The sequence below is a fragment of the Kogia breviceps genome, chromosome 18, assembly GCF_026419965.1.
Source record: "Kogia breviceps isolate mKogBre1 chromosome 18, mKogBre1 haplotype 1, whole genome shotgun sequence".
Taxonomy (NCBI): Eukaryota; Metazoa; Chordata; class Mammalia; order Artiodactyla; family Physeteridae; genus Kogia; species Kogia breviceps.
This window is the reverse complement of record NC_081327.1, coordinates 7,162,606-7,179,706: the sequence shown is the minus strand read 5'-3', so window position 1 is coordinate 7,179,706 and position 17,101 is coordinate 7,162,606. Positions and strand designations below refer to the sequence as shown.

At 53.8% G+C, this 17,101-nt stretch overlaps 1 protein-coding gene across 4 annotated transcripts in view; it reads right to left on the bottom strand.

The window, feature by feature from the left end:
- Positions 1–17,101, bottom strand: part of LIG1 (DNA ligase 1) — a 40,662-nt gene that overhangs the window by 8,637 nt on the left and 14,924 nt on the right. For 2 of the 4 annotated variants that reach the window (XM_059045740.2, XM_067018347.1), the window contains 13 exons: positions 15,978–16,101; positions 13,517–13,624; positions 11,523–11,627; positions 10,342–10,458; positions 10,058–10,133; positions 7,122–7,202; positions 6,775–6,831; positions 5,808–5,980; positions 2,862–3,028; positions 2,383–2,459; positions 1,422–1,513; positions 1,101–1,200; positions 12–97 (listed from right to left, as the gene is read on the bottom strand). In XM_059045740.2, coding sequence (XP_058901723.1) covers positions 12–97; positions 1,101–1,200; positions 1,422–1,513; positions 2,383–2,459; positions 2,862–3,028; positions 5,808–5,980; positions 6,775–6,831; positions 7,122–7,202; positions 10,058–10,133; positions 10,342–10,458; positions 11,523–11,627; positions 13,517–13,624; positions 15,978–16,101 — 1,363 coding nt within the window. The remainder of the gene's footprint in view (positions 1–11; positions 98–1,100; positions 1,201–1,421; positions 1,514–2,382; positions 2,460–2,861; positions 3,029–5,807; positions 5,981–6,774; positions 6,832–7,121; positions 7,203–10,057; positions 10,134–10,341; positions 10,459–11,522; positions 11,628–13,516; positions 13,625–15,977; positions 16,102–17,101) is intronic. The other 2 variants (XM_059045741.2, XM_067018349.1) reach the window with 2 other exon arrangements.

The following is a 17,101-nucleotide window of genomic DNA, read 5'->3' as shown; positions in this document are numbered from 1 at the left end:
GGGGCTGGTACCTGGGCTCAGCCTGCAGTGCTCCGGGAGCCGCTCCAGACCGTGCTCCAGCAACACGGGGACGATCCGGTCCAGGTCAGGCACCTCGCTGGGGTGGGGGGCGAGAATGAGGTGGGGCACGTGTTCCTAGAACTCTGCCCTCTGGCTGCAAGATCCACCTCTGCCTGTCACCTGGTCCCAGGGTCTGCTCCTGCCTGTCCCCGACTCTCCTTGTCGCCCTGTCTCTGTCGTGGTCCTCCCTCAGTGTCACTGTAGAGCACTCCGACTCTGTCTCCCCTGAGCCGGGCTCACCATCGCTCCCCGGCCTGTCATCGCGAGACGAGCGATTCTCTACCTGGGCTACACGTCACGCCACAGCCACTCAAGGGTGTGCTCGAAAAAGTGTCTCTTCAAGGCCAGCCTCCACCTGCAACGACTCTGATTTACCTGGCCTGGGCAGGCCTGAGAGCGACAGTCTGTAGGTGCCCACGCAGGGGCAGAGTTAAGGCTGCCGCCCTGGCCCCAGAGGCTCTGCAGGGCTTGTTTGCCTCATGTACCCGGCGCCCAAGGGGCCTGGCCCAGAGCGGGTGCCCCGTGGGCATTTGTGGAATGGCTCGTTTGCCCTCCTGCCGCTGACACTCCATCTGGGCTGTCACCGTCCCGCCGTGTCCAGCCCTGGGTCGGTAGCTGGCCAGGTCCCTCCCTGCGGCGCTCTCTGGAGCCCTCACCACCGCTCCACAGACGTCCTCTCCGTGACTGTCACGACCCCTCACTGTGCGTCAGTCACCAGCCCCCATCTGGGGCTCTCGCGGCCCTTCCACATGCGCAGTCCTGTCTGAACTTGGAAACCTCTTGATACCTCCTCCTCTTCCCTGTGTCGGCGTCCCTCCCGGCCCCCGTGTCCCTGACCCGATCTCCGTCATCATCCCTGTGCCCGGCACCAGTCTCGTCTGGATCACCACCCAGTGCTCTGTCACTAGTCCTGTGATGGTCACGGATGCTTGCTGGCTGCTGGCCCCTCCCACTTCACCCATGACCCCTCGGGCCCTGCCCACCGCCCCCCTCTGGCTTCCCCCACCCCTCTCGCTCTGCCCAGGGCCCCTGGAACTCACCAGAACGTCTGCTTCAGGATCATGCCTTGCTCCTCCAGCCACGTCTTTCTGGCCTCTGCTGTCTTGCCCTTCCCAGCATCCACCACGGCTGGGGGGAATTCTAAGACAAGCCCCAGCAGAAGAGGCTTTGGGATGGGCCCAACCCCGCTCGGCCACCCGCGTCCACAGTGGGAGGTGGTGCCGGGGACAGTGTCCACAGGGGAGAGAAGCCTGGAGTGGCAGGGGGAGGTGGCAACCACGTGTGGGCGTGGGCTTCTGACAAGGAGAAGGGCGGCCTGGTTAACTCGAGCGGTGAGCACGGGGCGGGCCACAGGGGCTCACCTTGACCTGGCGGGGTGAGGCTCACGGCCTGGGCGAGAGCCGCCAGCACCGACTGCTCTGCCAGCCCGAGGCGCAGCCGTCCACTCAGGGCTCTGCGGAGACAGCAGGTAACGGGGAGTGGGCTTGTCCGTATCTGTCCGACCCCGCCCTCTACCCCTTGCTACGCCCTCCTCCCGTCTTCCCCACCTCAACCCTCTCCTCAAAACCAGAGCAACCTCCAGAGCTGGACGTGACCTGAGATCACACGGCCCCACTTAACAGAGGAGGAAACTGAGGCCGGCCGGTAACCACCGCGACAGCTGGCAGCGCCTGCGGACAGAGCTAGGGGCCTTGCAGGCGTCTCCGCCCCTCTCCTCAGCTGCCCTCTGAGAAACTGGAGTGGCTCGGGGAAGGTGGGGCAGGGCCAGAGCTGGGCCTGGAACTGGAAGGCAGCCCGCCCCGGGGCGCCAGAGTGTGATGGTCAGGAACCTGTCCCTGCCGCATGCCTTGCTTTGAGCCAGCGACCTCAGGCAGGAAGCTTCACCTCCCCGTGCCTCCATCTCCCCTTCCGTAAACTGGGGTGAGACTAACAGGGCCCACCTCCAAGAGCTGCAGGGAGGAAGAAAGCACGTGCCATGGGGCAGGGTACCCAAGAAATACTCCAACGACTATGTCAGAGAAACACCTCAAGGATGGCTACCGCTTGGCTACCCTGCTTACTGTCCCCACTTAGGCCAAGGCAGACATCACTAGTCAAGCGCGGCACTCTTCACCCACGAGCCCCCACCCTTCTCCAGGCAGTGCTACTGAGAAGAGGAGCCGGCTGTGAAAGGAAACCTATGTTCCCATCCCGCCCCCGCAGGGCCCAGGCTCCTCTCGCACGCTGTTCTCATCCAAGGGCCGTCGGGGCGCTAGCAGTGATACAGCTGCCAGTCCCTCCCCACCTTCACCTCTCCCCACCCTCACAGGCCCCCATACTCACCTGGCGATGAATCGTGCTTCTGAGTGGCGGCAGGCCACAAAGAGGCCTTTGATGACGTCCATCTTCTTGGCTGTGGACTGAAGAAATGGGGGGAAGGGCAGTCGGTGCCTGGGGTGAAGGGAGGGGAGGGGACCACACCTCCCCACCATCCATGCTGCCTGGGGGGCTGCCACCCTTGGAATACCTGCACCCCCATCCCACAGCCGCGCGCTCGGCGCGGTGAAAAGCTCGCTCTCTTCTCGCCTCCCACCTTAGCTTTGCTCAGCACGTGTTTATGGAGCCGTGTCCCACGGCCCGCACTAGATCAGGGCTAGACTCTCAGGAAGGGGTTCCCTCGGTCTTGAAAGCAGCAGAAGGAGAGGAAGCTCTGATCCCACAAGCAGGACCAAGGCGATCCAGCCCTGAACAGCCTAACCAGAGCCTTCTGGGTCCCCGGGGGAAAAGGGTCTGGGGAGGGGGTGAGCCGCCGGCCCACTCACAGCGCTGCCGGCCAGCTGCGCGATGTCCCGGAACTTGGTGAAGACGCCGGCGGCGGTGAGGGCGGGCGGGGGCAGCATGAGCCTCTGGGTGCTGCGGCTGCTCTCGGCCACCAGCCCCACGTCACCCTTCTCGGCCGCCTCGGCCCGGACCGACTCGAGCTGCCGGCCTTGGGGGGCGGAGAGAGAGGGTGTGAAGGCAAGGAGAGGTGTGGCCACACGGCTCCCGGCTCCCGGCGGCCTGGATGATGAACCCGTCTACACCAGAGGGGATGTCTGGGGGGGTGTCATCAGTGTGTAGACGGGATTGAAAGCCTTGGGGTGGAATGAGATCACCAGGGGAGCAAGTGTAGACGGAGAAGGCGGCCAGGAGACCCTCTGCCTGTCCTCTAGTTGCTCATCAACACCCTCCGGAAGAGCCCAATGGGCCTTTGCTTGTTTTCTGTCACCCTATCCTTTTGAAGTCATCAATTTAAATACAATGGAGGTGTTCTGGCCTTACTTAGTGTCTAGGCTGGGTCCCCTGGGCGCCCCTTGCTGTAAGAGTAGGCGGCAGGACCCCTATGTTCATAGCAGCACTATTCACAATAACCAAAACATGGAAACAACCTAAATATCCATCAGCAGATAAATGGCTAAAGATGTGGTACATACACACAATGGAGTACTACTCAACCATATAAAAAGAATGAAATAATGTCCTTTGCAGCAATGTGGGTGCAACTAGACATTATCATACTAAGTGAAGTCAGACAGAGCAAGACAAATACCATATGATATCACCTATATGTGGAATCTAAAATATGACACAAATGAACTTATCTACGAAACAGAAACAGACTCACAGACACAGAGAACAGACTTGTGGTTGCCAAGGGCACTGGGTGGGGTAGGGAAGGACTGGGAGTTTGGGATCAGCAGATGCAAACTATTATATACAGGATGGATAAACAACAAGGTCCTACCGTATAGCACAGGGAACTATATTCAATATCCTGTGATCAACCATAATGGAAAAGAATATGAAAAAGAAGGTCTATATATTGGGTTGGCCAAAAAGTTTGTTTGGTTAGTGAATACACTGTTCAATAAAATTCTTGGTAAAAATGAAAAATGTGTCTTTTTTACTTAAAACCGAACGAACTTTTTGGCCAACCCAATATATGTATAACTGAGTCACTTTGCTCTACAGTGGAAACCAACACAACATTGTAAAGCAACTATACTGCAATAAAACACATTTTTAAAAGAGCAGGAGGCTGGGAAGGTGGAGGCAAGTTATCCTAACAGCTCTGCCCGGCGGTTCTCAACCTCTCAGAACCACAGGCCCTTCCCAGGACAGGCACTTTGTGTCACTCCTCTCTACTCCGGAAGACACGCAGAGATGACACAACTTACCCACACATATCAGTTCAGCACAACGCCCCAGCTCACGTACGAAAGAGAGAGAGAGACGGAAAGCAATTCACAATGAAACAGCACACATTTTAATCTCTCGCCACTTAGCCAGAGATTTTTTTTTGACAACGACCTACGCTCATCTACTCCATAGCATCGCGGATAGGCAAAATACAAAGCAGGTTCTGGTGTCTGGATCCACGCCAACTCACTTCCAAAACAATTACATTCCAAAGCTTTATCTGGAAGCCACGAGGACACACGAGCGAGTTGCCAGGCCCCGTGCCTGCAAGTGGCATCGCCCGACCAACTCTCCGAGGGGCCTGAGGAGACGCGTGTGAGCGCGGACACGGAAGGGCGGAGACGGCCTCGGCCCGTTGGTCCCGGTCCCGTCTGGCAGGGAGGCCGGGCGGCACTGGCTGCCGCCTACTCTCCACTCCTCACCACGTAAGAAGGAGAAATCCTTCTCCCTTTGCGCCAGCGTGGTTGGGTTCGTGTTACCAGCAGAGGGAGTATCCTGATGGACACGGTCTGCAGCGGGTCTGGTGTGGCGTCAGCACCTAACGACCGTGTCTTGAGTGAACGTGTGGGAGGATGCTGATCTCAGCTCCGCTGGCTCCGACGACCCCACGCCTCTCTTCCATCCCCAGTCAACCTTCCCCGGGCACCTCGTCCTCTCACGAAACCCTCAAACCTCTTCTTCCTGAAGCGCTGGTGCTGCCCAAGGTGTGACTCAAGGCCCCGCCCCGCCCCGCCCCAGAGGCCCCCTCCCTGGGCACGAGGACCGGCCGGCACGCAGCCAGGCCCCCAAGCTCAGGGCTCCCGGATGCTGCTCTGCGACCCAGACCTCCCGAGCTTCGCTTCCTCGATCGTCGGGCGGCCCACAGATACAGGTCGGTCCCAAGCTGAATTCAGTAACTTCCCCTGGACCGGCCTGCCCCTCAAGGCGTCCTGTCTTGGTGGTGGGTCCGTCATGATGGATCCTGGGGTATTCTTCTCACCTCCTCCACCCCTGACCCCCGCAGGCAGTTCCCTCCTGGCCCCCGTCTCTCTCCTCTCCTGCCCTCTCCTCTGCTACCCACAGCTACCCTGGCCTCAGCTCCTCTTCCCGCGGCACCTCTGCCACCGCTTCCTCCCCGGCCTCCTGGTTTCCTGTCCGTCCTCCGACCCTGCCCTTTGCCTGCTCAGGACCTCTCCACAGCTCCCCGACGCCGTCACAAACAGGGAGCATTCCGGGCCCTTAGAGGCTGCCGCCCCCCCGCCCCACACCCTGCTCTTTCCTCCCCTCCCCTCACGACTCTGCTGGTCAAAGCCCCGCCACCTTCTCAAGCCCCCGCCCTGCTCCGGGCCTGCATCACCTCCTCCCGCCCCGACCGGGTCTCGCCCGGCCTTGCTCTTCCCCGCCCTGCCACCCCCGCTCCCCACTCTCTGCCCTCACCCTCCCTGTCTCTGCACCTTCCCAGCCCCCCTCCATCGTCTCCCAGGTGTTTCCGGCCTCTCCGCCCGCCCGCCCCGCCACAGCTGGGGCTTCCACCACAGCCCCCTCCTCACCTGTGGCCTGGGCCACCGCCTTGAGCAGGACGCCGTCGCCTGTGCCGAGCTCCAGGCCCTGCTGGGGCGGCCCCAGGCGGCCGAGGCTGAGGTAGAGGACGGGGAGGAGGTCGGCGGGCGACAGGGCCGCCACGGAGCGCAGGAGGTTGCTCAGTGTCTCCACCATCCGGAGCCTGGAGGAGCGGACCGAGGGGGGCGGGGGGTTGACCACCCGGCATTTCAGGACCAAAGCCGGGCGGCGGCGGCAGAATACAAGCGATCCGGGACAGAGACGAGGCGAGGGCTCACGGCCAGCGCCCGGTGTGTGACCCGAGCCACAGCACCATCGCAGGCTGCCGGGGCGGGGTAAAGGAGTTCCATGTGACCGTCATCTATAGAGAAGTAGCAGCTGACGCATAGGGACTGTTTTCTAGGTGCCGGGCACTGGCGTTAAGCCCTCTGCATTCTCTAACTCCCTGAATTCTCACAGCTCCCCTGAGCTAGATACTATTTGATTTTACAGGCAAAGAAACGGAGGTGTGGAAAGATCGTGTAACTTGCCCAAGGTCACACAGCTAGTATCAGGCTGAGATGGGGTTCTTGCTACAAACAAGACCTGGATTTCCTCTAACGTCGAGGCATGTCAGCCAGGTGGCAGCTACTTCTGACTACTCAGGCTAGACTCCGTTCCTGCCACCAGGAGACGGGGGCTGTTTCCTCACGCCAGGGGTCTGGGCTCACCCTCACATCTTGCTCTGACCAACAAATGAGGCAGAAATGATGGCTGGGCCTCTTGAGCCTGGGCCTCCAGAGGGCCTGCAGCCACTCTCGTGGCCATGCCCGTGGCCTGTGATCTTGTGTGTCAGGGTGAAGCTGAGAGAGGAGAGGTTAAAAGGATTAAGCAGCTGGAGGCACAGAGACTGCCAGAGAGACAGAACCGGAAGGGCCTTCACCCAGCGGCCCCGGCCAGGGCGGCCTGGTTAATTACCGTGCAGAAACCTCTTCTATCTTCTCAAACGTCCGGGCCACAGCCAGGTAAGGGACTCTGCGGGAGGAAAAGAGAAAACAGGAGCTGTGCGTACACCCACGCTGCCCCTCCAGCCACCTTCCTCCCCACACCTCCCTGGGGACAGCCTTGCTAAATCCCCAGATGCACGCGACCCCGCCCAGCCACTGCCTGGGGCTTTCTCTCCGTCCCCTTCAGAGCTGCCGACGGTCTCCCAAAACACGGAGGGGAGAGATTTGCCAGTTTTCTCCCACTGAAGCCTCCGGAGACAGGGCCTCCTGCAGCGCCAGGGACTGGAGAAGGACAGTCTGGGGAGGGCCAAGCCTCACCTCTGGCCCACCTTCCAGCAAGCATCTTCAACGGGATGGTAGTTGTTCTTGGCAGGATTGTAGCTGGATGGGTCCAGGTGTCTGTGGAGGGAAAAGGGAGACTGTAGGGTAGATGCGTGAGTCGAAGGGAAGTCATTCCTCCAGCTAATATTTATTGAGCACCTACTAAGTGCCAGGTACTATTCCAGGCACAAGGGCACAGAAGTGAATGAAAACAAGTTTGCTAACCTGGAGCTCACATTCCAGAGGGAGAGTCAGGGGGAAAAAACAAACAAACAAAAAAACATAAGTGAATAAATCATTTTAGATAAAAAATATTTTAGAAAACCAAGTAGGGGGAGGAATTGGGATGGTAGGTGCTACTTTAGAGGGCGGTAGGGGAAGGCCAGAGGAGACATTTGGGCAGAATGATGTGAGAAGTGAGCAGTGTGGGTACCAGAGGGAAGAGCGTTCCAAGTGGTGGGAATGGTGAGTGCAAAGGCCCTGCGGCAGACACACGCCTGGCATGTTTGAGGATAAGAAAAGGGGTCAGCGTGGCTGGAGTGGAGCAGTGTGATCTGAATGTTTTTCAAAGTCCAGTCCAAGAAGCAAGGACCTCCCCCGGCCTCTCGGCCAATCCCTCCCTCACACTCTGGCTGGAAGAGCAGGAGGAGGGTACGGTCCCTGGGTGCCACAAAGAGCCAGGCACTGTGCTAAGAGCACTACATCTGCTAGCAATCATTCCTGTAGGCAGGGACTCTTCTACCCTCCATATCCAGATAAGGAAACTGGGCACAGAGTGGTTAAGTAGCTCACCTGAGGTCACACAGCTAGTAAGCAGCACAGTTCCAGAGACTGTTCTAAACCTCTACATTATACATGCCTCTAGAAATGCCTCACACTGACCCCATTAGAGCCACCGCGGTCCCACTCATTTGGGTTAAAATCCCGGCTCCATCACTGACCAGCTGTGTTGTGGTGAGGAAGCAGCTTCCCTCTCTGAACCATAGTGTCTCCATCTATATGATGGAGCCACCAGGAGTCCCTACCCTGACACGTTGTCATGAGGTTAAGGAAGAAAATACGGTGAGGGTTCCCACTCCTGGGTGCACTCTGTGGGGAGCATTTTTAGAACAACACTGACTCCCCAGCCCCAGGCCTATTTCTCTACCAAATGTGGGGGGACAGAAGGGCGAGGGAGAAGACTTCAGATTTTTTTCAGCTCTTCAGCTGATCCTGATGCGCAGACGGGGTTGAAGGTGGCTGAGCTGCACGAGGCATGCTCAGTGAGTTGTAAGGACTCAGCGTTTGACAAGCGGTAGCCCTCCCAGTCCTCCCTATCATTACAACGAGAGACGGCAGAGCGCGGTGGGTAAGAAATTCTACAGCCACACTGCCTGGTTCAGACCCAGCTCTACCGTACACCCCGCCGGTGACCTCGGCAAGGCAATCAAAATTAGTAACAATAACAACAATAAAATAATAATAATAGTAAATAGTAACAATAATAACCTAATAATAATAATAGCCACAACTTGCTGAGCTTGGGCATGGCCAGACCCTAGTCTAAATGCTTCAAACCCTCAGGAGGAAACTGGCCCATAAAGGCTAAGTCACTTGGCCAAGGTCACACAGCTGACAAAGGCAGAGCTGGGATTTCTAACCTCTCCACAATACTGTCCTGCCTCCAAGCCTCACTTTTCTCACCTGTGAAGTGGGGATACCAACAGAAACGACGCACAAAGTTGCTGTGAGGCTTTGATGCATTAGGATACGGAAGGCACAACTGCCTGCTGCCTGGCACACCGTTAACAGTGGACAGAAGAGTGTGCTTTTTGCCACTGATAAGTCCCCATTTTAAAAGCAAGGAATTTGGAGGCCCTGAAAGTCTGTCTCCTGGTGGCAGCCATCAGAGATGAGACTGGGAATATGGTGTAAGCAAAACTATCACAGGGCTTCCCTGGTGGCGCAGGGGCTGAGAATCCACCTGCCAACGAGGGGACATGGGTTCAAGCCCTGGTCCAGGAAAATCCCACATGCCGCGAAGCAACTAAGCCCGTGTGCCACAACTACTGAGCCTGCGCTCTAGAGCCCGCAAGCCGCAACTACTGAAGCCCGCACGCCACAACTACTGAAGCCTGCGCGCCTAGAGCCTGTGCTCTGCAACAAGAGAAGCCATCGCAATAGCAGCCCGTGCACCGCAATGAAGAATAGCCCCTGCTCACGGCAACTAGAGAAAGCCCACATGCATCAACGAAGACCCAACGCAGCCAAAACTAAATATAAATAAATTAATTTTTTAAAAAACCCCAGAAAACGATCATAGTATCACATGAAATAAAAATCAGGACATAAAACTTGATGTCAGACAACGATTTTGTTAGAGAAACTTATTTATAAATAACATAAGCATGGACACAGGCCCAGAAGGCAAGATGGGGCAGTGGTGAAAAAGAGGCCAGGCTTAGGAACCAAGTGGACCCAGGTTTCAGGCCTGGCCCTACCCCCACCTCCCTGTGTGACCCAGGGAAGATGACCTAACTTCTCTGGGCTACTAGGCTCAATGTCTGTGCAATGGCTGAAATACCTGCTTCCTCCACAGGACCACTGCAGAGATGAAGTAAAAAGGCGTGACAGAAACCTTTAGCACCAGATCTGACACACAGTAGGCATCCAAGAAAAGGAGCCGACCGTTCCTACAGTGCAGTAACATGCTGAAATGGGGCCATTGAATCTCAGTAATCAGGTCTCAACTGGGGTACAAAATTGCCATTAAGAATCCCCCCCAAATTTTTATTAGATTAAACCCTAATCACAAAATTTTAAGGCTGAAAGAATGTATGGTGACTACCGGTCTCATTTTCGGAGGCCTACCTACAATCAGATCAGAGAGATCTTGGACTCACTGCCTTATCCTGTTGAATCCGCTGTCATCTCTACAGTAGATCCTGACTCACCCCTTGGTCTCGTCCTTTCTCAGAGCGCTGGGTCCCTCTTCTTTCGCTTCTTTTTTGATTGCTGGCTTCCGGGGAGCTGGGAGTGAAGCAGGGAAATGGTGGGTCCTTCCTCCTTCTGACAGCCCCTGCCCCTGCCAACCACTCTCCAGCCAGCATCGCGAGAGGCGGGTTAGACTTTCTAACCAAGTTAGACGTTCTAACCCACGGGAAGGCCGCACTCTCTGGAGAAAGATCCACCCGCCTCTCCCTGGTGCAACCCTGCAAGGTGAGGGGGAGAAACTCACAGAAGAAACTGCTGAGCGTCTTGGGAGCTTTGGGGGGAGGCTTAGCCTGGCCGTCCTCCTGTGGTCCCTGCTTCACGGCCACCTTGGGCTCTGAAACGCTTTCTGTTGGGTGCTTTGCTTTGAAAGCGAGAGAGGTCAGATGGTGATGCAAACTATTTTGACTATTTTTTTTAACCTCAAGGTCATTCTGACCCTGAAGATGGAAGACATAATCAATTCTGCCCTTTTCCTTTCCATAGTTTCATTTTGGAGCCTCTCAGGCCTGATGCTTCAGGACTAACTCATGGAATTCTAGCATTTGGCCTGAGATTGGAGAGTTACGGATGGTGGGGAAAAAAGCTCGGTACGATAAGAAAATATTCCCACTTCTGCAGGTGCGGAAAATCAGATACGATCCTGCATCCTAATAATATCCCACAGCGTTCTTTCTGCGATGGGAGTCTTCTGGACACCTCACTGCAGGAGCTGTTCTATGGCCTGGGAGGGTAACTTTAACCTCTAAAATCTTATAACTCACCCTGGTTATCTAACTTAAAAAAATTATTGCTCGGGACTTCCCTGGCGGTCCAGTGGTTAGGATTCTGCACTTCCACCGCAGGAGGAGCAGGTTTGATCCCTGGTTGGGGAACTAAAATCCCACATGCTGTGTGGTGTGGCCAAAAAAAATTTTTTTAATTAAAAAATTTGAAAATTATTGCTCAATTAATAACATACAGTGCCTACAATTTCTGAAAGATATTTTGCTGGAGGATGACTGGCTCTTTTTTTCCTCACATGCACGGAGGAAAAATAACAATAAAAATAATAACAGCGGACTTCCCTGGTGGTCCAGTGGTTAAGACTCTGCACTCCCAACTCAGGGGGCCCGGGTTCGATCCCTGGTCAGGGAACTAGATCCTGCATGACGCAACTAAAAGATCCTGCACTCGGCAATGAAGATCCTGCATGCCACAACTAAGACCCAGCGTAGCCAAATAAATAAATAAATATTTTTTAAAATAATAATAATAGCAATAGAACCTATAATTTCCCCTAGAATTTGCATTTAGACAACACACTGGAGAATCTTATTTAAGTCTTATCTCATCTGAGCCTTATTTAAATTAACTGTCCTCCAAAGACATCTGACCCCCAAAACCAGAGAGGTGGGGCTTCAGGGAGGAAGAGGACCAGAAACTCACTGGAGGTCTTCAGGGGCTCAGGGGGTGATCTGGGCTGGTCCCCTTCTGCTTCCTTCTTCTTGCCCCCTTCAGGCTCTGTGAGGCTTTCTGGTGGTGTCTCTAATTCTGAGGACCGATTTTTAAAAAGCCAGATGGCACAAAGTCACTATGACCGCCCCCCACAAAGGGCATTTCGATTCCCAAGACACTCTGCCCCCGTTTTTTCTTTGCTGTGCTGACTGAACATCTGTGAAGTGACGGGAGGTGTGAGAGCTCCTGGTCAGCCCTGAACCAGGCAGGGACCCTGAGGGAAACCAACCCCGACGCTCCCTGGGCAGCTAAGAAACAGAGAGGGCCAGTTTTTTCTTATAAACCATTATTGTAGAATTATTCACTGCAAAATAGAACTGGAAAGGGTTCAAAATGCCAACAATAACTTGTTAGAGATAAAAATAAAGTTTTTTTTTTTTAAGCTGACTGGAAAAAAAAAAAAAACCCACCTCCAGGGTAATAATAAAAACTGCATCAACTAACTTGGGAAAAATCTGCCTCAGTAGAAAGAAGCCCCACCTCACCCCCCAAAATCCCCAGACACAGACAATGGCTAAAACTGCATGATTTATAGTAAAATTTGTTACTGACTAAAAATTGCCAAATGGAAGTCAAATCTCCACCAAACTCAGATCTTCCCTGGGAAAGATAAACCTAGTAAGGACCTTTTATTAAATAAACAAATTGACAGTGGCAAAGGTTGACAGTGGCAAAGGTTGACAGTGGCAAAGGTTGACAGTGGCAAAGGTTGACAGTGGCAAAGGCTATGATTATTATAATCTCGTACAGGCCCCAAATGATCAATGGATCAGGTCTTTATGGCTGTGTTCCCCACGGAGGACATTTTACATTTTCAAGGGAAATTGGTGACATCTGCTGGACACCGTATGACCTACTAGCTCTGGGTATTTTGCTTGTCAGTATAAGATCACATTCTTGGCAATTCCTGACGTTAGCTTTCTGCAAGGCTGGGTACTCACTGGTGGTGTGATAAAAACCAAGTACTGGGGCTTCCCTGGTGGCGCAGTGGTTGGGAGTCCGCCTGACGATGCAGGGGACGCGGGTTCGTGCCCTGGTCTGGGAGGATCCCACGTGCCGCGGAGCGGCTGGGCCCGTGAGCCGTGGCCGCTGAGCCTGCGCCTCTGGAGCCTGTGCTCCGCAACGGGAGAGGCCACAGCACTGAGAGGCCCTCGTACCGGGGGGGAAAAACAAAAAACAAACGAAAAAAAAACACCAACCAAGTACTGCACAAAAATCAACAAGGAAAGTGGCAGCGTTCAACTGGATTCCAAAGTCTGAGCAATTGTGCAGTGCCCAGGAGACATCACAATTAGTAACTAATTATTATTTAACACTGAAATTAAATATTATTTTTCCTTTCAACGTTATATGTATTATTTTCTCAAATGCCCAAGTTGCTAGAACATAAATTAATAGTTGTTCAGACATAACAACTTAACAAACCGAACAGTAAAGGTATTGGCCTTGCCTGGGGCACCATGAAAGTTACGAAGGCACCACGGGCCCTGAAGTTTGCGAACCTCTCTGCTTTCTGGTAAGATTTACAACAAAAAACAAACCATTTAGAGGAAAATATATTCCATATGAGAAACATAAAAATAGAAGAGAAAAGTGAGAAGCTGTATATGAATTCGTACTGAATTAAGATGGCCAAACGAATGTATTCCAGAATGTTTTCATGACAAAATTCCCCGGGTGGGACTGCGGGATTCTGACAAGACTCGTGTGGATTCTTGGACAGAGGTGTCAAATCAGTGGGGTCCTCACACCCTGCCTTCTCAGACAGGCCCCCGCCCCTCCAGATCACACTCTCTCTCTCTCTCTCTCTCTCTCACACACACACACACACACACACACACACACACACACACACACACGCGCGCGCGCGCACACACACACTCACACACGCAGTCAGTCCACACCCCACAACCCCAGGGCCTTACCTTCTTCCTCCTCCTCCTCCTTCTTCTTCTTCTCGGGTCCTCCGTCCTCATCCTTGTCCTGCTCTTGCAGGACATCCTGAAATGTCCGTTTGGAAAGCTGCTTCCGCGCTGGGAAGGCAAAGGTCTCAGTGTGGCCTCCGTGCCGGCCCGCCTGCCCCAGCCCAGTGAGTTCAGACCCCGCAATGATGGGGGCCTGAGAAGGCTCTGGGCCCCTGCCCTCCTCTGCCTGCCCACAGCCACGGCTCCCATGCAGGCCTCTGCTGCTTCCTGGCTGTGTGACCCCGAGCAGGTTCCTTAATCTTAGGAGCCAGCAGCCAGCGTCCTGTCTGCCTCACCTCTCGCCACACACTATCCTCAAACCCTTCCTGCTCCCCAAATCGCATCTGATTGCCCAGAGACGCCGAGGTGTATGGGGTTCCCCCATGTGCCATGCTGTTCCCACCTCGAGGCCTTTGCACAGGCTGTCCTGGCTGCAACACTTCCCAACCGCCCTTTCTCAGCACAGCCAACCCTAACCCATCTTCCGAGACTCAGGCCAGATGGCACCTCCTCTGGGCCACTTCCGTCCAGAGCTCCCCGAGCATCTGGCGTTACCACTATTTTTCCTCATACCGGCACCATCAGTGGAAATATACAGTGAGCCACGTACATCATCTTTAACTTTCTAGTGGCTACACTGAGAAATGGAAAAAGAACCAGGAGAATTGTTTGAATAATATCATTTACTTAACCTGATAAATCCAAAATATGATGATTCCAACATGTTTTGAATATTAAAAGAAATGAGTAACATTCTTTTTTCTATGCTAAGTCTTCAAAATCCAATGCACTTAAAAGCACATCTCAATTGGGCACTAAATTTTCACCAGAAATACTCAATGTGTTTAGATTTCATGGAATTTACCGTTGAGAAAGTAGCTTCACATATCCGAGTTGATCAAATTATTGCAAGGCTTCAATAATTGAAACTAGAGGCAGCCTTCCAATTTAAATTGAATTAAAGTGGCATTAAAAATTCAATTCCTCTATGGGGAGGGGGAAGGGTAAGCTGTGGCGAAGTGAGAGAGTGGCAGGGACATATATACACTATCAAATGTAAATTAGATCGCTAGTGGGAAGCTGCTGCATAGCACAGGGAGATCACCTCTGTGCTTTGTGACCACCTAGAGGGGTGGGATAGGGAGGGTGGGAGAGAGGGTGATGCAAGAGGGAAGAGATATGGGAAAATATGTATATGTATAGCTGATTCACTTTGTTGTAAAGGAAAAACTAACACACTATTGTAAAACAGTTATACTCCAATAAAGATGTTTAGGGCTTCCCTGGTGGCGCAGTGGTTGAGAGTCCGCCTGCCGATGCAGGGGGCACGGGTTCGTGCCCCGGTCCGGGAGGATCCCACGTGCCGCGGAGCGGCTGGGCCCGTGAGCCATGGCCGCTGGGCCTGCGCGTCCGGAGCCTGTGCTCCGCAATGGGAGAGGCCACAGCAGTGAGAGGCCCGCGTACCCCAAAAAAAAAAAAAAAAAAAAAAAAAAAAAAAAAAAAAAAAGATGTTTAAAAAAAAAAAAAATTCAATTCCTCTACTGTACAGCACAGGGAACTCTACTCAATACTCTGTAATGACCTACACAGGAAAAGAGTCTAAAAGCAAGTGATTATATGTATATGTATAACTGACTCACTTTGCTGTACAGCAGAAACTAACAATACTGTACATCAATTATACTCCAATAAAAATTTAAAAAAAAATTTTAGTTCCTCAATCACCACGGTTCAGGGTCTCAGCAGGCCGTATCACCCTGCATCATGAGGGGGTCTTTCCCCTGTCCCTCCCCTGTGCAAAGATCTCCCCAGCCCCCCTGGGGACAGGGGCGCCACTCCTCCGACGGGCTTTCCGTGGACCTTCTCTAGCCTCATTGCTCTCACTGTCCCCAGCCCCGCGCTCTGAGCACCAACAAGCCATCAGTCCCCCAAGGCCTTTTCCACTCATACTCCCCCAGCCTAGAACCCTCTCCCCTCCTCAGTCCCTGCTCACTCCTCTTCCGTCCCTCAGGGCTCAGCTTGGTTAAGCTCTCTTCTAGAAGTCTCCCTCAAGTCAGGGGCCCTCCCCTGGGCTCCCACAGTGAGCTGTGTGGCCTCCAGCACCGCACACATCACAGTGACAATAACCTACATTTACCGAGCGCTTACTGCAGGCTGGGCCCAGTTCCAAGCCCTTACACGTATTCACTTTTAATCCTCCCAACAGCTCTGGGTGGGAGGTACTGTAATTATCATTTGTTTTCCGGATAAAGCCCAGAGAAGGGAAGTCATCTGCCCAAGGTCACACAGCCAGTGGATGGTGGAGCCATGCTCTTAACCACAACGCTAAAATCGGAGCTGTCACGAGGATGGCCGAATGATGCAGAAATCCAAGTGTGGACAAAGACAGGCAACTGAAAGGGCGAGGCCGGGAGGTCCTTACCCGTGCGACGCTTTGGGATCCCTGATGGGGAGACGACCATGGGAGACGTGCTGGAGTGGGGAGGGCTGCTCTCAGGCAGTGTGCCAGGACTGAGAGGGGAGGCTTGTGGGGAATCCGGAGCAGGCTTCAGGAAGGGGAGAGAAAGAGCAATTCCTGAGTAAGAGGAGGAAGGAGGAGGCACCCAGCTACGTCATTTTCCAAACGCTTGAGAGTACAGAGGGGCTCAGCCCCGCTTAGGCCCCATCCCCTCTTACCTGGGCCATCCCTCCACCATCCTGCGTAGTTTCGTGGTCCCAGACTGTCCCTATCATGGACCCCAATAACAATTCTTTTTTTTTCTAAAGTAACAGAATCTTTGATTTTTAGCTAGGCATAATACAGCCCAACTAAAAACTATACTTCCCAGGATCCCTTGCAGCTAGGTGTGCTCAGGAGCCCGAGGACTACACTTCCCAGGGTCCCCTGCAGCTAGGCGTGGTCAGGATACTGAAGACTACACTTCCCAGCCTCCCTTACATCTAGGTGTGGTCAGAAGCCCCAGGTCTACACAATGCAATGTAAGGATATACAGGTCCCTTGGTTCAAATAACATTCACCTAAAGGCAAGTGGAGTGCCCTGCTCTTCCCACTGGCTGAATGTGGGCATTCACTTGGACAAGGGCATCTAGGGATGGCAAGCAACAGTATAGAAGCACCCTGGGGCAGAGTTAGCCGAGGAAAAGATGAAGATGACAGGGAAGAAGAGGCTTCTGAGGGGCCTTGGAAGCTCTGTAAGGAACAGCTTTGGCCTGAGCTGGCAACGCCAGGGGGTTTGAGCAGAGGGGAGACAGGATCTCACTTCACCATCGACAGACTGAGAAGTGCTGTACTTCAGACGTTATCCTCAGAGCAGCCAACAGGGATGAAATGACTTAAATGAGAGGAGCAAGTGAACTGATGCATTTGAAGTTGGAAAGCCCTCCCACAGCAGGATAGACTGGACGGATTTCCGAGCCCTACCTCTGTAGCAGGCATTCTTCTCCAATCCGTATGTCAATTGACTCACTGAACCTTCACGGCCACCCTACGAGGCGAGGGCTATCTATCGGGAGCTGCACAAGCAGCTCGTGCAAGCTGAGGCTGCC